This window comes from Sitophilus oryzae, unplaced genomic scaffold (assembly GCF_002938485.1).
Source record: "Sitophilus oryzae breed Bouriz unplaced genomic scaffold, Soryzae_2.0 scaffold_577_pilon_pilon, whole genome shotgun sequence".
Lineage (NCBI taxonomy): Eukaryota > Metazoa > Arthropoda > Insecta > Coleoptera > Curculionidae > Sitophilus > Sitophilus oryzae.
In genome coordinates this window covers 595,682-621,087 of record NW_022147170.1, presented here as the reverse complement: position 1 = coordinate 621,087, position 25,406 = coordinate 595,682, and the positions used below count along the sequence as shown (strand labels likewise).

At 32.4% G+C, this 25,406-nt stretch overlaps 1 protein-coding gene across 1 annotated transcript; it reads left to right on the top strand.

Moving 5' to 3' along the window:
* The first annotated feature begins 1,740 nt into the window (after positions 1–1,740).
* On the top strand, positions 1,741–23,860 carry LOC115887566. Its single transcript, XM_030907023.1, has 11 exons — positions 1,741–1,815; positions 1,877–1,972; positions 5,365–5,512; positions 8,081–8,214; positions 8,468–8,762; positions 8,837–8,846; positions 15,235–15,286; positions 15,352–15,447; positions 19,233–19,380; positions 22,970–23,103; positions 23,478–23,860. The coding sequence occupies exons 1-11, from the start codon at positions 1,764–1,766 to the stop codon at positions 23,771–23,773; spliced, it is 1,461 nt and encodes a 486-aa protein (XP_030762883.1). The 5' UTR covers positions 1,741–1,763; the 3' UTR covers positions 23,774–23,860.
* The last annotated feature ends 1,546 nt before the right edge of the window (positions 23,861–25,406 follow it).

The window sequence follows — 25,406 nt, the reverse complement described above, 5'->3', positions numbered from 1 at the left end:
ATGGTCACTAACGGAATCAGTACTGGAAGAATTGTCAGATCAGGGGCTTGGAACACCCTCAAAAAGGAAATACAACTCCTGCAACTCCCAGTGGATGACATGCCAAGAATGTACAACTTTGAGAGAAACATCTCAATGTAGTATTAGCAATAAAAAGGATTGGAAGAGAGAAACGTCTGCCCAGCAGTTAAAAGACAATACCATGACTTGGTATACTGATGCTTCCAGAACCAATGCGGAAACAGGGATCGGAGTATTTGAGCCGAGAATTAAATACTCCGAACCAATGGGCACCTACCTTAGCATCCTACAGGCAGAAATCTACGCTATCGAAAGATGCGTACAACTTATCTCAGATAGGAACTATCGGAAACAAGAAATAGCCATCTTATCTGATAGTCGTTAAAAGCGTTTAAAGCGATCAATTCAGTATCAATCAATTCGAAATTGGTCAAAGAATGCATAGAGAAGCTGAATAAATTAGGCAAAGAAAACAAAGTCCTCCTACTCTGGGTGCCTGTTCACCAAGAGATAGAAGGCAATGAAAAAGCAAATGATCTAGCTAGAAAAGGAGCGAACACTCCACTAACTGGACCAGAACCGTTCTGCTTTCCAAGTGGTAACCAACTCAAGACGGAACTCAAGAACTTGGAAGACTCCATCCGCAACCTGGAATGGGAATCTTGCAACGGTCTAAGACACTCGAAGAAGTTTCTGAGGGCTTACGATCAAGAAAAATCAAAGATCTTCCTGGATTTAAGTAAGAACAATCTTCGGATTGTCACGGGGTTTTTAACAGGACACTGTCTCCTCAATGACCACATCAGTAGATTGAAACTAAGAAGAAACGGCGAATGCAGATTCTGTGGGGAAAATGGGGAAACACCAGTACACCTCATCACTAAGTGCGCCGACGTATATACGACAACCATTCGTGCTATGAACTTTGGTACTACTGATATTGGAGATGGACCCCATAATGGACCCTCTATAAAACCGTCCCAGATACTGGCTTTTGTCAAAGCCCTGGGACTGTATGATAAGTTATAACTCAAGAAAGGGGGACACAATAGATCTGTAAGGTCGCAGTGATTAACCCCCCTCCCACTCATTCTAAATTCTAAAATTCTAATACATGAATTTATTACTCACTAATAGATATTTAAAAATCAACTTTTGTATTTAACTTTTTGCGGTACCTCCTATATTTTACCTAATAATCGACCGTTTTCATACATAACAGCGACCCTGTATATTCTATATTATATTCATCTATAAGTATCCATTTTTGTAAAAAAAATGATAGCTGTAATTGTGTATATTCTGTAAAAGTAATATTATCCGAGATACCTACCTATAAGCAAAAAAGTGGAAAATCTGACTTAACAATTCACATCTAAAATAATAGTTTAAGACCAATTTAAAAATATAAGGATTTTTTCCACCGATTGACCATTTAACTAATAGACTGGTTATTAACTAATTTGGTATGTTAACTAATTTGACTGGGTGATACTTAGTAATATATATTTATTTCCACAATTATTAATAAAACTAATAAACCGCTATTAATCATCCAAATTTTCATTCCGTGCTAGAAAAATAATTTTCTATTTTTCACCATAAATAACCTCAATGTGTAATTAATATCTATAATACTAGAATTAACTAATTATTTTATAAGTTGTTTATTTTGATATAATTGGAATAACATTGAAACATATATATTAAGAACAATATTGCAGTATTACCGTTTTGTAAAAATGCACTTCTTAATAGTGAGTGTTGGATTATTGACACTTTGCAGAGCCTGCTGTAAGCTTAATCAGATTTTATATAAAAACTAAATAATATGATTCTATTTTCTCTATTTTAGGTGGTGCAGCATTTGCTTACTGCAAATACACTGATCCAAATTTTGACAGTTGTTTCAAAGATTCTTTTCAGAAAGCAATCAAACTTCTAGAGAACGGTAAATAAAATTATTTATACAGAATTAATTGGCAAATACTACGAAAGCGTAGAGCTGCCATCGCAACAATGAAATATAATTTTAGCAAAATTTACACTTTTTCTGTATGTTTTAAATTTACACTTTTTCTGTAAATTTACACATTTTCTGTAAATTTACACTTTTTCTGTAAATTTACAGATTTTCTGTAAATTTACACTTTTTCTGTAAATTTACACTTTTTCTGTAAATTTACACTTTTTCTGTAAATTGCATGCGAAATTTACTACCCAGCAGAATGACGTCTCGGCATCGACCTGCTCGTTACTCACGTTACAAGTGAGCATTGTTCTCCGCTGATTAAGTTGCTATTGTGCCTAAGTAGTACAGATATTCATCAGAGATTATGGACGAATACATTAAAACCTACTTTCATATCGGATTAAGTCATAAAGAAATTTTGACATGTCTGCTAGAGGATGGTTATGTTAAGTTTACATCATTTGCAGACGACAGTTTACGTCATCCCAGAGGTGGAGGCCATCAGATCCTCTTGCAAACAGTAATGCATCGGAAAGGGTGAAAATACTTTCCGGGTCGATTAAAAGCATATTAGAAAACATATTAAACAAAAAAATGCCATACTATTATATCATACACATTCGAAATTTAATACATAATCCCTAAAATAAAGATCACCCGATTTTCTGTACTATATGTTAGACGCAGGTTCAGTATAGACGATGAGGAATAATTCTTCAAGTATTTTTGAAGAGAGTGTGGTTTCAGAACAAAATATATCTTTGAATATACTGGGATATTGCTTAATCTTTTCATATAGTCCGCATGTCTTCAATCCTTCAATTAATTGCCGCAGTGGTTCCCTAATTCTGTCTTTACTAGTAAAGACTTTTGTGAATAAACTGGCGTAGAACAGAATTCGATGGGAACTACTTGTAGAATAACGCACCACTGTTGCCACTAACGCATAAATTAACAGAAAAAGTGTAAATTTATAGAAAATCTGTAAATTTACAGGAAAAGTGTAAATTTACAGAAAATCTGTAAATTTACAGAAAATCAGTAAATTTACAGAAAAAGTGTAAATTTTGCTAAAAATATTTTTCAATGTTGCGATGGCAGCTCTACGCTTTCGTAAAATACAGTGGCGGTGAAAGTATTTTATTCTTATGAACAAATCATATTAAAGTTTTGTGACGAAACACCGTTTACCTATATCTTAAAATATACGAGGGTTGTCTTTTATATTTTGCATGTAGAGTAAATATAGTAGGAGCCTGTCAACATATATCCAATGTCAAAATTAACTGTCTCCTTTAATTAACTTAAAGCGAAAGTTTTAGATCGCTTCGTTTAATGCTATACCTAAATTAAATTTTTGAAGTTGACGGTCAGTCGAAAAATGGAATTAAGCGGGGAAATTTTTTGTGCAATAATTTTTTGCAATGTTCGAAGACAGTTGTTTTAACAAGAAATCCTTGCCGAGTTGGTTTGTGTTTTCGGCTCTCAGTCGAAAATTTCTTGTTGGTAAGAAAACGCCCACCAACAACGGCAGTCACCCAGAGTTGGAACTCTGTAACTAAATAGCGATCGGTAGCGATGAAGAATACTGACCTTGCCCGTACAAACGAAACGGCAAGCGACAGTATTCTTCATCGCTACTGATCGCTATTTCGTTACAGAGTTCCACCCCAGGAAAACGTCGATGCTGTACCTAAGCTCATCCAAGAAGATCGCCATGTCACATATCGTGAAACTTAAACATCATTGTGCATTTTAAAGACCTCAATAAAATTACATGTATAATTTATCTGTGAAAAATTAGTTTCTTGTTGTATGCCGCATCTGTTGACGGAAGCACAGAAAGCAATTAGAGTCAATTCGTGTCAAAAACTCTACACCGGTTAACGCAAGAAACTCAAGAAATATATACAGTATTGTCAGTGGTGCTAAATCCTGGATTCACCTTATGAATTCGAAAATAAACGCCAATCGGCTGTTTGGACGTGCCGAGATGAACCAAAACCGAAGAAAGTTTTGAAGATACCAACAAGCGAGTGGAAAAATGCTTTCAGAACAGGTCTAACGAATACAAAAATGCATTTCTCTTTGTGGAGAATACTTCGAAAAACGTATGCAAAATATAAAAGACAACCCGCGTATTGTCATCTTTTCTGGTGTATACTTTTCTATGTTTCAATAAAAACTTTCTCTATAGTGGATTAATAAATTATTTAAATGTAGAATCTCGGTTTTTTAGATCCCTTAGTGTTTGACTATATTAAATAACTCATAAAACTCGTATACAGGTTGTTAACTGAACAGTTACTTATAGGGGAACAGAATGGCAACACTGCCTATTGAGAAAGCATGCACTTATAGGGTTTTCTGCCGATACGTCCCGTCGCGTAGTCTATCGACGACCGGGCCGAGGTTGCCATATTTCAACCATAAAGCTCTTGCCGCGAGTAATGAACAAATTAACAACCTGTATATTATATCGAAATATTGAGTTTAAAAACAAATGAGTTTTATTCAATATAGTTAAACACTAAAGGATCGAAACAACCTAGATTCTGCATTTAAAACACTATTCTATATTTTTATCATAAAATTAATCTGCAAAATCACTGCTTACACCCTTATTTTAAAAATTGGCGCCGGGAGGCACGTATAGCCGCCCATACTAAAATATGTTAATAAAAAGTTGGTAGGCAGTTCTTTTTGTTTCAAAGTAAAGAATTTTTTCCAATTTTGGTCCGCGGTTATTTCCCCGTCACCTGGTGTCGCGTCCGATGGGAGTTTGGAGTTCTCCACACGGATTTTCTAAAAAACGGACTACGGAAACACGGAATATCTCAAAAACTGCGACTTTGACTGATTTTGATGTTATTACAAATTTTGTTGCAAATATTATTCCTAATCTTAAATTGAAAACCGTGTTTCGCTAGCTACTGTAATTTTGGAGTTACTATTTTTTTAAATGTTTAACCCCCTCCCATACCCCCTTACCAACCCCCCACCCCCACCAAAAACTAATGGCCAGCTTCTCGGGTGCCACAGTATTTTTGTGCCAAATTTGGTTAAAATCAGTTTAGCTGTTTTTGAGTTATCGTATTACAGACGGACAGACGGACAGACAGACAGACAGACAGACACCATGAAAATTATTTGTATTTAGGTGATTTATGACCCAAATAATTCATTTTGAGTGAAATTAAAAAAAAACTCTTTTTTGCCGATCTTAATAGCCTACCATACCTGTTGGTATGGTCGGCTACAAATGCTAAATGAAAGTTTTTATAAATAAACAGACAGTTGTTTTTATATATAAATTTTAGTTTTTATAAATAATATTTAACTTCTGTAAGTTAATAGGGAACCATTTTTAGATATTCCTGAATATGGATTAGCCAATTTGAAGGTCTACAAAATACCAGCTCTTTCAATACAAGCTGGTTCCGGTTCTGTACATTTAATACAAAATTACAAAAACGTAGAATTGCTTGGATTGTCCGATGCCACAGTGATCAGCGCGCAGTAAGTATCTTTCAAGAAAATTGAAGATTACAGAAGTTTTATAAGATTATTATAATACCGTATGATCGAAAAAAAATGGCGTCAAAGACGGCTGGGGAATGACAATCGATGATAATGTTGGTGAGGTCAATCTCTAGACGTGATTTATTAAAAATTGGCACAAAACTTAATACTAATTATGAAGAGTCGAATTTTAAATTACGCCATATAAAAATAAACTACAACCTTCTTAAGGCTAACTGACAGTCAACGCCATTAAAAAATAAAGAAGGGTGCGATAAATGACGTCTAGGGCTTGACCTCGCCAAAATTATCATCAATTGTCATTTTCCAACCGTCTTTGAGGCCGTTTATTTCCGATCTTATAGTATTATACCTGTACGTAGTATTATACCTATATATGTAGGTAAAATAATAAATGGTGAATGTAACTGATCGTCATTAATTTGTAATAAGAGCTTGATATGGTACAATAGTATTTTTTAATTAAACGTTCTCCAATCCAGTGTGTGTAGATATCCATGTAAAACCTCTGACGAAGGGTAGCGGACTCAAAAAACTCACAATCTTTTAAGATGTTTATTTCAAAATTTAATTTGATTTAAAAAGTTCTTGAAAGGATTTCCCATCCTTTTCTGAGAGTTGTTTTTTAGTTACGCCTCTTGTTGAACTTAAGTTGAATATTATTGCCCTTTCTGATTGTAATTTAGTTGTTTCAATTTCCAACTAAGCTCACCATAAGATGTCTGTGATTAAGTAATTGTGATAAAAAATAATGCTTAACTCTGTTAAAAATTTTTAACCTTTTGAATTTGTTTGCGATTGTATTTTATAACCTGACCTCTGCATGACTGTATTGAATTGTTTAACTTTTCTGATTGCAATTTGATTATTTTATTCTTCTGGGCCTGAAGAGGGGAATTAAATGAATCCCGAAACATGTCGCAACAATTTTAAATAAAATTAAATTTTGGAATAAATATCTTAAAAGATTGTGAGTCTTTTGAGTCCTCTACCCCTCGTCAGAGGTTTTACATCGTATTTTTTAATGTCCAAGAGAATGATGCAGTGTTGATTATTTTACTACAACCTCCATTGCCTTTATTTAATTTTACTTAAACAATATTCAGTGACGATCCTTGATGACATAAATTTTATTTACCTAAAAGTTTTTAAAAAAATATTTAAAACTTTATCTCATGGAGCAAACACCATGTGCAGTAACCAAGCATCACTTAATGCCGAATTAAATTATATTAAAACGGATTTGCTTCAGAACTGGTACTTTGAGAAGTGCCTAGACAAAATTATATCAAATGTACCAGTCAGAATGCTCTTTGTTTCTCTTTACTATTTTATATGTAAAAAAAAACATCAAAAAGGTCAGATGAATTGGCAAACAATGTAAGTTTAGAAATGTTTCAAAATCTGGAACAGGTTCTAAGAAGCGTCTTAACAAAAAGGAAACCGAGGGCGTACTAACAACAGAAACACGTACCAGGTATCTTGTGAATGCGATGAGTCGTATACTGGACAAACAAAATGTCCTCTAAATGTATTACTTAATGAATAACATGTACAAAAATGTGAAACAATGAAGTCAGGTATTGCACACCATCTGTCCACAAGGATCCTCATTAGAATAAAAAGCGTAAATTTAACGAAGCCGTTTTTATATCAAAGAACAATAACATCTTTAGCAATCCAAGTATGGAAATGTTCACAATTTGGCAACCTCTTATTAGACGTACCAATACTGGCATTTTCAGCGGATAACCTCACGCTTAACTGCACCTAACTGTGTCGTGACTAGTGATGAGAAAACCCGATTAATTTCAATAATCGGGTACTCGAGTTTCAAGCGTTTGCAATAACCGAGTGATTGCTCGAGCGAAAAAACTCGTATTTAAAAATACGGTTTTTCACCCGTCGCTTGTTATAAGTACTCGTTAACGCCAAGCGCCAAGCAGTAAGTTGCGTGCGCAGTGATGAATGGCAAGTAGCAAGCGGCGAGCAATTCGCTTGATCGCTTGATGCTTGATTTAGTTTATTTCAAGGCATTTTCGATGTATATATATACGGCGTCGTATAAATTTTCTACCTGCAATGAATGTAGAAAATTCGCTCGGCTTTTTATCGAGTATGTCACGTTAAAATCGGATTTCAATTTATTTCATTCTAGGATCGCTTACGTTCGACGCTTGGTACTCGTCGCTTGCATCGCTCGTTCATAATCGAGCGATGTCGGTTATTTCAATAATCGAGTACTCGAGCGAATTTTCGCTAGTGTTATCCCATCACTAGTCATGACTTCCTCAAGAAGCTCAGTAGTGTTAAAATTTAAACTGGTTTGCACATGAAAACGATCAGTAGTATCATATGATACGGCGTCAGAGATGACTATGAAATGAAGATCGCTGTCGTTTTTGTAAATTTATATGGGAAATGTCATTGATCGTCATTTTTAAGCCAACTAGACGCCGTTTTTTTTTTAAATCATACGGTACAACTGACCGAAAAGGTATTTTTAATATCAACATGATACAATAAATTTTACGTTCTATTTAGTTTTGACAAGGACAAGAAAATTTTATCATTCAGTATACTGATTCCAAATTTGATACAAAGAGCGGAATATGAAGTGAATGGAAAGCTTATGGCATTACCTGTGGTTGGCCATGGACCATCTGAACTACAACTAGGTAATGAGAACATATACAGGGTGGTCTGAATTGTAGTCGGGAAATTAGCTAACATACTGCAGATAAAAATAAATAAATGTCTGGGATATAACATGACATAAAAATGTATATGCATTGAAAAAAAAGTAGATGCATTGTCTGTCTTTCTTTATATAATTTTAATGATTGATGTTGGTGTTTTAGTAGCACCCTTGATTATAATATATAAACAAGGGTAGCACCTTCCATAATGAAGATTTTATTTTTATTTCAGAAAATGTAGAAATGACTACTGAAGTAGGCCTGGAAGAAGAGAACAGAGAAGGCTTAATGTACTACAAAATAACATCGTACAAACTGGATTTAAAAACTTCCCATTTACGAAGCCGATTCGATAATCTGTTCGATGGCAACAAATTGTTAGGCGACAACATCAACAGGGTGTTGAACGACGAATGGCAAATTATTTTCAATGATGTGAAATCTTCAACCGAAGCTGCTTACTCGACAGTACTCAAGGATTATGTACAGACGTTTTTTAATCACGTACCTGCCAAAGATCTGTTCTAGCATTTTCTTTCTGATTCTTTAGTGTCTTACTACGAAATCTACTAGTATCTTTTTGATGACTATGTATGTTTAGTAGAGTAGAAGTGATATTAAAATATTTCAGTTTAAATAAAACAATTTGACAATTTTTAAGCAGACTTAAGTAGAGTACAGTACGTCTGTCCATTCTGTAGCAACGGGGTATCCGTGAGAGGGGAAACGATATTTCTCTCGATGTTTTTCGTAAAACATTAGACGACGCGTCCCATCAATAAAAATTCGACAAATTTGCAAGTAGCCAATAAAATGAGTGGGCGGAGCGATTTGCGGTGACGTACTCGTCAAGTCGACGTATAAAATATATTGCTGTTTATTTAAATATTTTTGTCCGCATTCCTTTCATAGACATAGATCCAGCAGATGTACTGTACTGTATGTCCCCGGTTTGTTTTCCAAAAGGAAAACTTTTTTATTATGGATATTTTGAGAGAAATTAATTATTAATAAAAATATTAATAATTTAATTAAATAGACACAGACCCAGCAGACGTACTGTACGTTGTCGATCCCTTCTGTAGCTATCTGCGTCGATCATTCTGTAGGGTATTCGTAAGAAGGGAAACGAAATTTGCAGTTAGCAAGCAATTCGGTGTGCTATAAATATTTTAAATATCATTACTTATATAAAATTTCAAAAATACCAAATTAGTTTTATTTTTTCTTTCGTTTTCCACGTAATACTCTTTATAAAATTAAGAAATTAAGAAGAAAAACGATAAAAAATTAATAAAATCGCGCATCTATTTCACTGATATCGACTGCAATGTTCTTCAAGCTCAGTCTACTACCGTTCTCGTAAAAAAATTAGGCGATGCATACTGTTAATCAAAATCCTCACCTTTGGAAGTCTAATGTAATGTGTTTTGTAGTAAATTGATAATACTCCAATATTTTGTCTGCATTCTTGAAATTCTTTTCATAGACACAGATCCAGTATAGACGTAATGTACGTGTACTGGATCTGTGTAAGAATGCAAATGCAATAATGGAGTATGATCAATATACTACAAAACATATTTAAATAAACAGCAATATATTTTATAGATCGCTACCTACAGGCGGCAGAGAGTCCACAATGTCACTGTCATGTTGCAAAACCCACCTGATTCAATTAAAAAAATCATAATGACACATACTAATAATAGACTCTGAAACCTACAAAAATAGTCCCAAACTGTAGCAAAAGTCATCTATCTATACTAATATATAAAATCCTTAAGTGACTGACATACTGATTAATCACGATCCTGCTCAAACCACTCAACGTAAGAAGCTCAATTTTGGCATACAGGCTGATTCTAGGGTGTAGACGTTCGATAAGAAGGGATTTTTCGAAATTCCAGTTCCAAGAGGGTGAAACCACCCCTCAAATATTACAATATTTTTTATTTAAAAAACGGTCAACTTTCCGAAAAAACGCTTAAACACGTATATTTTATTTTGTTTTTTTACATATTTTAAGATTTTTTAAAAATGTATACAGGGTGTTTCGAAAAATCTGGTCATTGATAAATCACGATCCTAGTTAAAGCGCTTGACGTAAAAAGCTGATTTTTGGAAAACAGATTGACTTTAGTGTGTAGAGGTTCGGTAAGAAGGGATTTTTCGAAACTCGAATTCTAAGGGGGTGAAACCACCCCTCAAATATTAAAATATTTTTTATTTAAAAACCGGTGAGTTTTTCGGAAAAACTCTTAAACACGTATATTTTATTTTGTTGTTTTACATATTTTAAGATTTTTTATAAATTTATACAGGGTGTTTCATAAAATATGACCATTGAGTAATCACGATTCTGCTTAAAATGCTTGAGGTTTAAAGCTGATTTTTGGTAAACGGATTGACTGTGGGGTGTAGAGATTCGATAAGGAGGGGTTTCTCGAATCTCAAATTCCAAGAGGGTGAAAACGCCCCTCAAATATTACAATATTTCTTATTTAGGAAACGGTTAGTCTTTCGGGAAAACGCTTGGACAAGCATAATTTATTTGGTTTTTTACATATTCTGAAATTTTTTAAAAAATCTTACAGAATGTTCCAAAAAGTTGGGTAATTTCTTAACCACGATTTTGCTTAAACTGTTTGACGTAAAAAACTTATTTTTGGCAAACGGATTTTTCGAAAGTCAAATTCCAACGAGATGAAACTACCCCTCAAATATTACCAAGTTATATAATAATATCGCCATATTGTTTTTTCTCATGCTGACATAAATGTGAGAAAATTTTATCCAGTTTATATGTTAATGGAAATTCTTGCTTTACTATATTATCACCATTACAAATGATTAATTCGACGCGACCGAAGTCGCTGGTACACGCTAGTTCATGTATAAAGTTCACTACGAATTACGTTACTGCGGCAAAATCTTAATCCACTTATATTTGCTTTTTATTGTCATTTTTGTTGCAAATCCCACATTTTTCATAGACTTTTTACACAAGTATTATAGTACTACTAATGTCTTATCTATTTTAAATCCTTACCTAATTTTAATAAAATAGTATATCTAATAAATCAAGTTATGATGCAAATATCTTCTTGTAGCAAAACCTGCAATATGCATCATACTGCATCTGAATTATTTTTACCCCAGTCAAATTATTTAAAAAAAAAGCCGATCGGTGGAAAAAAAATCCCACAGGTTTCAAAATAGTTTTAAACGATTCCTTTAGACTTGGGCTGATATGTGTCAAAAATCCCCGAAGATAGACGAAGAGCTCGAGGAGTGGGGAGGAGTTAAATGTCAATTTTTTCACTTTTTTGCTTATATCTCGGAAACTATGACATCTGCCAAAAAGCGTTCTATATATAAAAAATAAAGCTGACAACATTCTCTATAAAAACGATTCTATACATTTTTGTTTCCAAGTATTATGTTTCTGAATTAATTTTTATGTCGGAAATAAGAAATACCTTCATAAAATTCTTCAATTCAAAAGTCTTAAATAATCTTAAATAATAATGTATCTTTAATAACGTAGATTTATTGTAATTTAAATTTCATAATGTATTATACAATATTGTACAAAACTAAAAAATAATTTGAAAGACCTACTAAATTAAAAAAGTAAGCGATACATGCATTATTATAAACTAGTTGAAGCCTGGCGCATCCGCCACGACTAGGGAATGCAATCCCGCACCAAAATCTCAATCCCGCAATCCCGCGGATCCGCAAAATTGCGGGATTGTAAACAATAAATGTTCTTCTTTTCTCTCTTTGATTTTGGGATGCGGTTTGGACCAGGTTTTAGACGCATCTATTGTGATTAAGATGCTATGTGGTTTTCGAAAATATATTTAGCGAATTCTCGTATACATCGGGTGTTTTATAACAGTGTACAAATTTGGTCAAGATTTTTTTACCGAAAATTTACAATTTTTGAAAAATCGAAATTTTAACTATGTACAATTACAAAACAATTTGGTGTTTTTTTTTAATTTTTGTTTTAAGATAAATACGAGTTTTTTTTTTCGAAAAATATGCATTTATAGCCCTAAATAATACATTTGGTCCTAAATGGTACAAAAGGCATTGTACATTTTGCATAGGCCCAGAATATACTGATATAGCGTGTATCTTCTAGCTGTACAAAAATTTGGACCGATGTATACAGGGTGTTCAAAAAATATATTTAATATTAAATAAACTTAAATTTTATTATAATTTATCTACTTATTTTATTAAATAAAATATTATTCTGATGTTGAAGATTTTTTTCAACTTGTGTTAGTTATCTGGTTTTAGATACACTCTATATTAATAATTTTTTGGCATATGCAGTATGTACAAAGCTTTTTGTACCATTTAGGACCATCGTATGACTAAAAATGCATATTTTTCGAAAAAACATCGTATTTTCCTTAAAACAAAAAAAAATAAAAACCCGATCAAATTGTTTTTTGCTAATTTCAATACAGATTAGTCGTACTTGGTAAAAAATTCGATTTTTTAAAAATTGTAAATTTGCGGTAAAAAAGATTCTTGACCAAATTTTCACACTCTTATAAAACACCCTGTATACGAGAATTCGCAAAATATATTTTTTTAATTAAATTCAATTCGAGCTCGAAAACCACATAGTATCTTAATCACAATAGATGCATCTAAAACCTGGTCCAAACCGCATCCCAAAATCTTTTTTAGTTCAAGAGATATTCAACTTTAAATTTACCTACCCTAAAATTTTGCTTGTCCCGATAATTATGTCCGGCAGTTTATTTGACGAAATTGTCCACAAGTACTAGTTAAACGCTTTTCTTCACTTACGCTCGCTAGAAAGAAATCTAACAACTAACCTGTTTCACTTATTTTTAATGGCCAAGCCGTAAGGGGAATCCCCTGGTGTCGATCCCGCAGATCCCGCACGGTAAATCACGCAAATTCGATCCCGCGGAATCACAGAGGGATCCCGCATTTGTGGGATCCAGCATTTGCGGGATTGCATTCCCTAGCCACGACATCAGGAAAAAAAACTTTTTTTTTAATTAAATGAAAAACAAAAAATCCGGCGACGATAGTTTTTAGAATAGACAATTAGCAATCTTTTAGTAAAAAAAGCAACTTTCTAGAGCAATTCGTTACTTCAGTAGAGACGACACAGATAAACATTATCATTTTATATATGTAGATGGTAAATTAAAATCACTTTTTTTATTGAATACAAATTACTTGTCTAAAACGGATAATGTTGAATAGAATAGATAACTATGTATAAAGTATGGGAACTCATGTAATGTTTGTGGATATCATTATTGTATTCAATTATAGTAGGTTGAGAAGATTCAGAAATCACACTTTCATGTGCGCTTTTAAGACTCTTTGAAATTCTGCGAGGGAAGACTGATACTATATTGGCAAAATGGATTGGGTTGTGCAGATACGTAAATATTACACTTACGTTAACTGTACCTACAGGAAGAAATGATGTAGAATATCATCGCAATATACAACTCCAGGGAACCAGACCTCAAATGCTAATGCCCCAAATGCTTCGTGCTACTTTAACATTAGAAAAATCTACTGCAGGCGGGGATAGAAATATTCAACTCTGAGCAAACATCGACCATAAACCATAATTCTTGGCGTATACTTTCTAGAAAATTTGTAGCTGAGCTACATACTGTGGTATACTTTTTTATCGTAAAGCAGGCAAGCATTAATCTTTAATTTGTAGTTATTGTTAAGTCCTGTGTGCACTAGTGCTCTCCAACAGAAGACAAACGGTCACGATGCAATGAAGACTTGAAAGATAACTTAAGGACCCCTTAATATTACCATTATTAATATGAAAGGTTAAATTTAGACTTTAATAATTGGATTTTAAGCGAAAATACAATATGAGAAATAGTGGTAATTTTGTCAACCCTGTAGCTCTTAAAAGGCTAGATCTATGAAAAAAATGCATTCAACCAATTTTGTAGAAAATTTTCTGAGCTTCAATTTTCTATACAGGGTATTTTTTCGTACGTGTCAAATTTTCTGAGATATAAGCTAAAAAGAGTCTTAAAAGTGACGTTTAACTCCTCCCCTCTCCTCGAGCTCATCGTCTATCTATGGGAACTTTTGACACATATCAGCCCAAGTCTAGAGAAATAATTTAAAACCATTTTCAAAACTGTGGAATTTTTTTCCACCGATTTCTCTAATTTGACTGGGCTCTAGAAAAACTAGAAACAAAACAATGATTCTACACATATACAAAACAATGATGGTCACTTTTTTTTTTATAAAATAACGCTTGAAACATTTGCTAAAACAGTTTTTGCATATTATCTCGAAACAACTTTTTGGGGAATTGACTTCAGTATATTGGGGGGTGTTTTGCAACTTGACGCCTTAAATATATTTTTATAAAAAAAATTCCATTTACGTTTACATTATTGATTAAATTATTTATCCATATTAAACTCTCCCGCTGCACCTCCGCCACTGTTTAAATTTTAACTAAAATATGAATTTTAACTAAATTCATGAATGAATCATTTTACACAGACGACACGGAAGAGGTGTATTTTATAATTTTCCTTTTATTATAAAAATGTAACTACGTAGAAATGTTCACATAAATTAAATATAAATAATTACTTGTTATAATTATACAACAATTAGAATACCAGTGGCAACTCGTGCATAATTTAGAAAGTTAAAATTTTAATGTTTCTCTTTTAACGTATAAAATATACTATATTTTCGTTAATTCTAATTTGCGGGTAACAATGAGATTTTTTTAATTATAACAAGTTTTTTTTTGACAAATTGAACCGTTTAAATTTATATACCTAATAAAAATGCATTTAATGAAAAAATTAAATTTCTGTATCTAAATAAACTGGCACTGCTCAAGGATCTGATTTGTTATTATAAATATTTAATGATGGCACTCGAGGACTTTGCTTATTCATTCAACTGATTTCCTCAAATAATTAAATAATGATTGCGGTTTATAATATAATATTTTTAACAATTCTGTGCTACTCTGGTAAATATTTATGTTATATAAGTTTTATTAAAGTATTCTGGCTCTATTATTATTATTTATTGTAGATGGAGCGAAAATTAATTTTTGTAAGTCTACAAAACCGGATTTTAACAATTGTTTGAAAAAATCAGCGGAAGAAGTTTTAGTTTTATTAAAAGAAGGTAAGATTCCAATTTAGTAGTATTTAAGTACAGAAGAACTTCAATAGTTCGGACACATATTGGGACAGCCACCGTCGAATTAAGAAAGTATCCGGATTACCTACTGGAGGAATATTTTTATAATGTTATTCTTTCATTTTACAAACATTTAAACGCTTTTTTATTTAAACCAAAACGCAAAACGCTTTAGAAACCATATTAAAACTTCTTTTTGTTCTTATAAATTGTGCTAATTGTACCTACATATACCCATATGCACCCATAAATAACTCACTTGCTACTTACTACAATATCTATATTAAATAACTCCGCATCTTAATACAAATTAAATACTTACATAAAAATGTCAACAAACGTGAAATTAATATTTAATTTGAATTGAATTGATTGATTTGAATAAATTGATAAAAAAAATGAATCTATTGTTATCTGTATAAGCAGACAGTAGTATCGACTGACTAGTGAGAAAGAAAATCTAGGAACTAGTGGGGTTGCAGTAGGAAGGGTTTAAAATAGAATTAATACACTTTGTTAACTGTCAAGCTTTCGGAATTTATTCATTCCTTCCTCAGGACATCAACGTGGTACAAGAGACCTTCATAAAAAACTACATTAACAAAAAAAAATGGCTTGTGGGATGCATTGAAAACTCCACCGTGAAGCATCGCTGACCAGTCAACCACAAATAAGAGGGCTCGAATTGAATTTTTAGCAATTGAATTTTTAATCGAACATCTCTCAATAATTATTTCAACGTTTTAAATAAAAATCAGGCGGCTTAACCGCCCCAAGAGAGCCCTCTTATTTGTGGTTGTGAAACAAGCCAATTTTTTGTTTTTTATGAAGGTCTCTTGTACCACGTTGATGTCCTGAGGAAAAAATGAATAAATTCCGAAAGCTTGAAAATTAACAAAGTGTATTAATTCTATTTTAAACCCTTCCGACTGCAAACCCACCAGTTCCTAGATTTTTGATATCTGTATACATATTTATCTATTTTTCTGCCTCAACAGTATTCTCTTTTGCTCCTTTCTAAAACAAAATATCTTGCGCAAAATACCATCGTTTTCTTCTACCTAGTTAAGCTTGATTTTCATGCATCCGCTATACGTTGATACGATGGTCCGACGGTGCTCTGATTGGTCATAGCATAAATATTTTACTTCAGCCTGTCAGCCCGTCAACGGACCCGTTCATACGATAACGGACGTTTTGACACTTCTTTGACAAATTTAATCTAACCTTAATAAAAATATAAGTAAAAATGCAAAATCAATATGGAAACGAAAATATAAAATGACACCAACGTATATCCGATAAACGGAGGCATGAAAATGCAAAGTCTTTAAATTTTACCAATAAAATTAATATCGTATCAACGTAGCGTCGGACAACGGATGCATGAAAATCTGTGATGAAAATCAAGCTTAAAAACCGTTGACCAAAGAATATACCTAGCTAGAAAAAGAATGGACTCTGCCATACTGAAAAATGGTCCTACAGAAGTAGCGCCATCTATTGAGTAGGGCTTGTTTTAAATGGATCGAAGCGCGGGCTTTTTAAATGAGCGTATTTATTGAATTTTTCTCTAAAATAATTAAATTTGATTATTATATCTTATTTTTTACACAAATTCAACAATACTAGTAACAAGTATCGTTGTGATGTGTAAAAAAATAAGATTTAACAGTATAATTTATACAATTATTAAATAAAATTAAAGCCAAACGTGTAAATATTATTTATTATTTAAAGTTTTTATTTATAAGTCAAATATTGAAACATCGTTTATTATAATAAAACAAGACCAACGTAATACACCCAAAGTTTTGTAAATGGAGTAAATATAAATAGGTACTTAAATGATGGCAAAAATAAAAGACTTACATTATATTTAGGGCCACAAACTAAAGGAATTGTCTAATTAAAATACATATAACAAATTATAGTTTAAAAAACGTTTTGATAATCCTATATGGATAATCATTTCATAATATTATGATTGGAGCTATGACAACGACAATATTTTTTGAGAATTTGACAATAGTATGACAATGGCCGTTGGAAACTATGGAAACTACAAAAAAAATTCTGATTTAACGCCATCTGGCAATAACTAGTAGCAACTTCTTAACCTAAAAATTAATTGCACTACCATCTAGCGTCTGAGGCTGGAACTATTTTATTTGAAATTTCCGTGGAAACGGTGGAACCGCTTTTGCTATTTCACTTTCCCGCCCCTGGAATTGTCTCATTAAAACACATATAACAAATTATAGTTTGAAAAACGTTTTGATAATCATTTGATAATACTATGACAACGACATTTTTTGAGAATTTGACAACAGTATGACAATGGCCGTTGGAAACTATGGAAACTACAAAAAAATTCTAATTTAACGCCATCTGGCAATAACAAGTATCAACTTCTTAACCTAAAATTTAATTGCACTACCACCTACCGCCTGAGGCTGGAACTATTTTATCTGAAATTTCCGTGGAAACGGTGGAACCGCTTTTGCTATTTCACTTTCCCGCCCCTGCCGTTGACGTTCTGTTAAAATGCATTATATCCCCCCCCCCCCAAGTTAAACTTCAAAATTAACAATTACTATACCTGATAACAATTACTAAATAAGGTAAAACCAAAAAGCCCCAAAATTCTCTATGATTATTTTTTATTTTTACGTATGTTATGTTTATTTATGTTATGTTCTTTAAAATCAAAGCACCGATTGTCATACATTACTAACATCTACAGATGCATGAGCAATAAATTTATTTTTATTAGATTGTATTAAAAAGCCTCTTTTATTTTTCTTTTAGAGGCTATCGCTTCTTTCATTATAATTTTGGCGTTATTAAAATTTATTCTGATATGTCTCATGAATGCTGAGAAATCTTAGATTTGTGAAAATCTCCCGTTCTAAAATAATCTTTATGTTCTTTAATTCGAACATTTAAGGGTCTAGATGTTTCACCAATGTAAAATGTATCGCATTCACATGGTATTTTATATATTACATTTTTTGTTTGTTGTTCTGGGTATTCATTGGTTTAGTATGTGATAAAATGGATATGGGTATTTTGTGTTTTGGAAGATGTTCGTATGTTATATGGTTTTCCTATCCTTCTTATTTTTTCCGAAACGCCTCATATTTTGTATAGATTGTGTATTGTTGTCATTGTGTCTATGATTTTTAGCCGACCAATAAGTATGGTAGGCTATTAAGATCGGCAATTTTTTTTATTTCACTCAAAATGAGTTATTTGGGTGATAAATGACCTAAATACAAAATATTTTCATTGTGTCTGTCTGTCTTTCTGTCGGTCTGTAACACGATAACTCAAAAACTGCTAAACCGATTTTAACCAAATTTGGCACAAAATATACTGTGGCATCCGAGAATATGGCCATTAGTTTTTGATGGGGGTGGGGGGTTGGTAAGGGGGTATGGGAGAGGGTTAAAAATTTTAAGAAATCGTAACCCCAAAATTACAGTACCTAGCTAGCGAAACGCGGTTTTCAATTTAAGATTAGGAATAATATTTGCAACAAAATTGGTAATAACATCAAAATCAGTCAAAGTCACAGTTTTTGAGATAAAAAAAATTGAAAACATTCCTTTAGTTTGAAACTAAAAGAACTGCCTACCAACTTTTTATTAACATATTTTAGTATGGGCGGCTGTGCGTGCCTCCCGGCGCCATTTTTTTTTTCTTTTTTATTAATTTAAAAATTTATAGTAATTTAAAATTACTGATAGTATTTTTTTTGTTTGCAGGTATTCCTGAGTATGATTTGCCAAATTTAACAGTATTTAAAGCTCCAAAAATAACAGTCCAAGCTGGAATTGGAGCTGTTGAATTGATACAACACTACGAAAATGTCGAAATATATGGTTTGTCAGAAGCAATTGTTAAAGATGTGTAGTAAGTTAATTTATATAATGATAAATTAATATGGAGTAATACTAAATAAAAAAAACTATTTGACAGAAAAAAGGACTACCATTATTAAAATCTAATGATTTTTTTCTGTTATAATATCTACTAAAATTTAAAATAAATATATTTTAATAGATGAGTTTTTAACATTAAAAAATTAATTATTTGATATAAATAATATTCACTATTATTTTAATAAAAATATTATTTATGATTATTAAGTTCTATTAAATGTACATTTTCTAAATTATAATTCTATTAAAAGGTGGACTTTTTTATTAAATTATTAATTAATAATCGTATTAAATAAAGAAAAAAAGAATAAGCAAATGCAATTGCATATTATAGAACTATATAAAAAATAATACTAATTTGAATAAAATGAGTCAGCAGTCAGCATCGAGCAAAGTGTATTATTTTGCTTCTGTCTAGAATTATAATCATTTTTATTAAGTACATATATGTCATTAATAGATATACAGGGTCTTAAATAACAATCTTTTTAGGGTTGGTAGATGTCGATAAAAGAAACATATTTTCTTTTTACCGTTTTTCAAAGAAGTCAAAAATAACCAAGTTATTCTGTACACATTTTATTTGAGGTTGCTCCAAAAAACCATGTCCTAAAAAAGCGTCAGTTTTCCAGTGCCGGGCAGTGGCACAGCAGGTGCTCTATGGTTTCTTCTTTTTCTCCGCAGTGGCGACACCTACAATTATGAGTACTAGGTTCTTTTTGTGCTCTAGTAGTTGTTTTGTTTTTTTGCTATCTACCACCAGGGTTACCACCTTTTGTATTTAAAAAATCGAGACAACACTAGTGCAACTTTTTTCTTAAATGTAAAATTTTTGCCTTTTTGCGTTAACTTAAAAAACCATACGAAACTTATAAATAATTATGTAAAAATAAAAAGTTAAAAGTTGAAAACAAAGTTAGTAAACAATCAATTAAATCTAAAACAACTAGAACAAAACCTAAATAAAATCAAAAGTTTCCGCTGCATAATCTGTGTAATTGGCTTTATTAGTTTATAATTATTTTTAAATGAACATTTTTTGGCAAAATTAAACGCTAATTCACCACAATACACCAAAACACTTTAAAATATAACATACTTAGTGTACACAAGCATAAAAAGGCCTTAACCCCTACAAGTGCGCTAATTTCCATTAAACTCTTTACTTTTAACACTGGACGGGCGATTCGTTAACCAGCTTAGCATCATCAGCAGATGATGAAAACTCATGGTTAGCTTCAAATTTATGATTAGCGATACGAGCGTCCAGTGTTAAAAGCATAGTGTTTTGGGTGTATTGCGGTGAATTAGTGTTTTATTTTGCTGTTGTAATACAAAAGGTTCCATCCCCCAACTCTAATGAATATTTTTTATTTGTTTTGTTGCTGTAATAATAAGAGGCTTGCCATTTTTAATAAAATCCAAAAATTCTTATATGCGATACTTATATTAAAAGTAAATGACATTTGAAGTTCCGTTTTCATGAGCTTAACTAACCATCTATTTCTAGCGTCTGTCTACTTCAACATCATACGTGAAAATATAAAATTAACAGCCTTAAACAATGAAGGCATATAATTTATAATTTACTCTAATTTTAAAAATACTTTATTTTTTTTCAATAATTTTTATATCCTTTTTGGCAAATTTCCTTTTAAGTTTTTACTATCGAATATTCATTAGAGTATCAATATCTACTTCTTTTAATTCTAATATTTTTAAGATTTTAATTAATTCGTGGAAAAGAACTGTTTTTAAATAATAGAAATTAATAAATATGTATTTTTAATAATAAATTTTACAATTTTATTGTTCAATAAAAACGTGGCTATTAAACAAATAAAAATCGGGACATTAAGGCTTTGCGTGGGGACGCGGGACTTTTGGATCAAAATCGGGACTGTCCCGACAAAATTGGGACGGGTGGCAACCCTGTCTACCACTGGCAACAATCTTCGAGCTGTAGCGCAGCTCTCACTGTGTTGACACGTCCCTTGCTACTTGGCCTTGGTAGTTCCTTCACTGCAACTTCAGTTCAGTTTTTACAGTAAATCTCTGGACTTATATTTTATCTTTTAAAAATGAAGCTAGGTGCCCGGTGGCATTTAAGCAAAATGTACCATTATATAGTCCATAATGTGATTTTCCCTGCTCTCATTGGTTGAGACTAAACGCTGGTGCGTTTTGCCAACCGTGACTAAAACTTGGTACGTTCTGCCATATTCTTTCCAGCATCATGCAAATGTTTTAAGAACAATGCAGATAACACTAACATGTTATAAACGTCATTATTAAAATCTTTGATTTTTAGGAATGACCACAGAATTATCCTATTTAATATTTGATCGTCTTTTTAGGACCAGCGTGAAATGTTAAGAAAACGCCTATTTCATAAAAATATTATTCTGACACTTCTGAAAAATTGTTTGTTTGATTTCCGTGTGTCGTGGCGTCTTTGTAACACAGACAGGTATATGTAGGAAGGCAGTGTACATAATTTAAAATTATTTTGAAATGTACAAAGTGAGTCAGAACTAAGATCCATACCAAAGTTATATTTTTTCTTATGGAACACCAGGTATTTTATTTCATTTTTGGATTTTTGAACATGAAATAAGGCATTTATTATAAGGGTTTAATATGTTTAAATGCTTTGGTTTTTGAGATATTTAAAGATATTTAAATATGCATGCTATGATAAAAAAGTTTGTCGACAACTGTACATTACTTTTCAGAGTCCAATATTTCCTGTCCAATACGGAAAATACGGAAAGAACAAAGTAAAAGTTCGCCGTACAATCCAGGTAACTGAATTTAGTCGCGAAAATTCTGAAATCCATGCGTCGCAATCTTCTGCTGTTTTTAGTTCAGCATAAATAATGCTACCTTAAACCAACATGTACCTGCGTTTGGAATGCCTCACGCTAACGTGGCAAAATGTACCGCATTTTAGTCATGTTTGGCAAAACGCACCAGCGTTTAGTCTCGACCAATGAGAGCAGGGAAAATCACATTATGGACTAAATAATGGTACATTTTGCTTAAATGCTGCCCGGTGGCATAGAGGTACAGGCTGTCGTCTACCAATATCAAGGTAGTGGGTTCGAATCCCACACCCGACATTTCAGCCGACTATTTTTATTAAAATAAAAATAGTTTGGGTACCTAGGTCGACTCAACCTTAAATGAGTACTTGGGATTTACAATCCTGAGGTGTTAGTGTAGTGCTAGCCACATCAGCTTCCTTGTATACCAAATGGCTCTAGTATGGCAAGTACTCTGTACCTTGCTACTCCCAAGGCGTCAAACGCTATATACGGGAGCTATTATTATTATTATTATATAAATGAAGCTGAATAATGTACTGTATTTTATATTTATATGTACATTTACATTCACTTTAACTACAGTATTCAATTTATGGTTTGTAATTTCCAAAACATGTAAATGAAATAATAAACTTAGCTATATTCAATATTATTGACACACCCTGTATAATGTAAATAAAAATTCTACTTTTATTATTTATTTAATGAGTTGAAAACACTATTACGTTTCAGTTTTGATAAAGATAAGAAGATATTTGGATTGACTGTAACAATACCGAAGTTTACCTTGAAAGCTGATTACTCCGTGGATGGAAAACTCTTAGCTCTTCCAGTTGTTGGGTCTGGACCATCTTTATTAGAGTTTTGTAAGTAAAACAAAGAATAAAACTTTAGCTGATCAATTTATCCGGTGTTGTTTTTTTAATAAGGAATTCTCTAACACTGTCAGTATTCACGTTACACTGTCAGATAACTGCAGCAACCTCAGCTAAAAATCAAGACAAAACAGATTTTACTCCAGCCAAATTTTTGAAATAAAAAACTAACGATTTCTGTTAACATTTTACGATATTTTGGTACAATTTAGCTTGCACATGCCAATTTGCGCAGATTATCTGAGAGTCTAAATCCGCTTACTTAATCCCGTTTTACCTGCCATGAAAAAATGACCGGTAAAACTTTATGTGTGGGTAGGGCTTTATATGTGGACGGAACCTTAACTGACTGATTTACCTTTTAGATAATTTGGAGATGAAGAATGTCCTGTATCTGGAAGAGTACACCAGAGACGGAACGATTTATTACAAAATCAAAACTTACGATTTGGACTTGTCTACTTCAAAAATGAACTCTCGATTTGATAACATGTTTAATGGAAATAAACTGTTGGGTGACAATATCAACAAACTATTGAACGACGAATGGGAAATTATTTTTAAAGATACGAAAGCTTCAACTGAGAAAGCGTACAAGGAGGCTATACAACCGTATATCCAAAAATTTTTGGACAAAGTACCAGCAGCAGAGTTATTTTAACTCGTTAAGGTATCTTTGTAAATTTAAATTTCATTAAACATATTAGGAAATTGTATTTTAACATCAATAAATAGCTTTTTTATTATATTTTAATATTTTTTTATTAGTGTGTATACAGGGTGTCCCAGGCTGAGCCTGCATTAGAAGTTTCTAGAGAACTACGGTATTGAGGATGTTTTTTGTACATCATTATTACACAATCTATCGATTAAAAATATTTTCAATATGGCTGTTATAAATAAAAACGGATACCACCATTTTTATTACATACTTTAATTATCTGTAAAATTTTATGAATTTTGATATCCAACACATAATATTAGTACCCGTTTTTGAGGTTTGGTTTGGCTGTGGCCGTTTTGAGATTTAACATTTTTTGGAGGAAAAAACTGCCTCTCAAAAAAATTTAAATAGCCTAAACGTCAAACTTAGTGATTACCAAAGCCACTGGGAGAAGACATGTGGCTATCTATTTCAAAAATTAAATTGTTTCAATGTCATATAATATTGGCCGTAGCTGTCATGGAATTGAGAGATTAAAAATTATCACAATTCATTTTTTTTCAAATAGAAACACACTTATTTTATTTCACTAGTGCAATTTTTTAATTGAATATATTGAAAACACGAATACATGTTCCTATACCTAAATTAAATCGTTTTTAAGTTATTTAAGATTTAGTTTTAAAGCGTATTTTTTTCTTGATTTTATCTAGCTTCCTTTGACATTAAGGGTAAGGGTCAAACCATCAGACAACTTATTTCCTTCTGTCAAAAAAACTAATTATTTGAATTTCGTATATTATAAATACTGCTGTTAAAACTTTATAAAGTGAACTAATAAAAATACATCTCGTATTTTAGTGATATAAAAGTCGTAGGCTACTGGTTAAAAACCAGAAAAATATTAATAATAACTGAAAAACGATTTTTATCTTTGTATAGGAACATGTATAATCAAAAAATAACGAATTAAAAAGTCTTATTCCATTAATGGAATAAAAAAAGTTGATTTCTCTTTGAAAAAAAAATGATTTATGATAGAGGATATATCTCTCTTTCTCTATTGCCTCCTTAGATTTGAGGTCAATTCCTATTATGAGGCCCTCCTCCCTCGAGTTGATGACTCGGCAACTCGATGTCCGTACATTGGAGTTCTGGTAAAGAGTGTGATACACCGCAAGGGTTAGTCGATCCACTTCTACAACAGAGCCCCGCTTGTATAAGTATGAGAGATGAGAATATAATGGATTGCCCCCTGGTGCCACAACTTTGAGACCAGTAGAGGCTAGTCTAGCAACGCATCCCTTTGACCTGATCCGTCCATCGTAGAATTTAGGTTTTTGATTAGGTTGTCTTCTCTGATACATGACCACAGACAGCAGAGGGTCCCTGGTATGACGGACAGGGTAGTCCCATACGGCATCGTTGTACGTCTTGGTGCAATTCCCTGGCCACGACGCTACAGCCAGGGACAAGACAGTGAGATGCTCTTTATGGTGCGTTTAGACTTGAGCACGCACGAACTGAGCGTGCGCGCACGGCATTCGTTCGCGCTCTCGGCTCCTTTCAAATTAAAAACTTATATTTCGACGAACAGACTTGTGTTTGCGAAAATAATGGACAACCAAGA

What these genes read in the sequence shown, in the direction of transcription:
- LOC115887566 (XM_030907023.1), top strand. Translation starts at nt 1,764, where the DNA reads ATGCACTTCTTAATAGTGAGTGTTGGATTATTGACACTTTGCAGAGCC. An exon ending in AATCAAACTTCTAGAGAACG is followed by an intron (nt 1,973 to 5,364) that starts GTAAATAAAATT and finishes AACCATTTTTAG; the next exon opens with ATATTCCTGAATATGGATTA. An exon ending in TTTAGTTTTATTAAAAGAAG is followed by an intron (nt 15,448 to 19,232) that starts GTAAGATTCCAA and finishes TTTTGTTTGCAG; the next exon opens with GTATTCCTGAGTATGATTTG.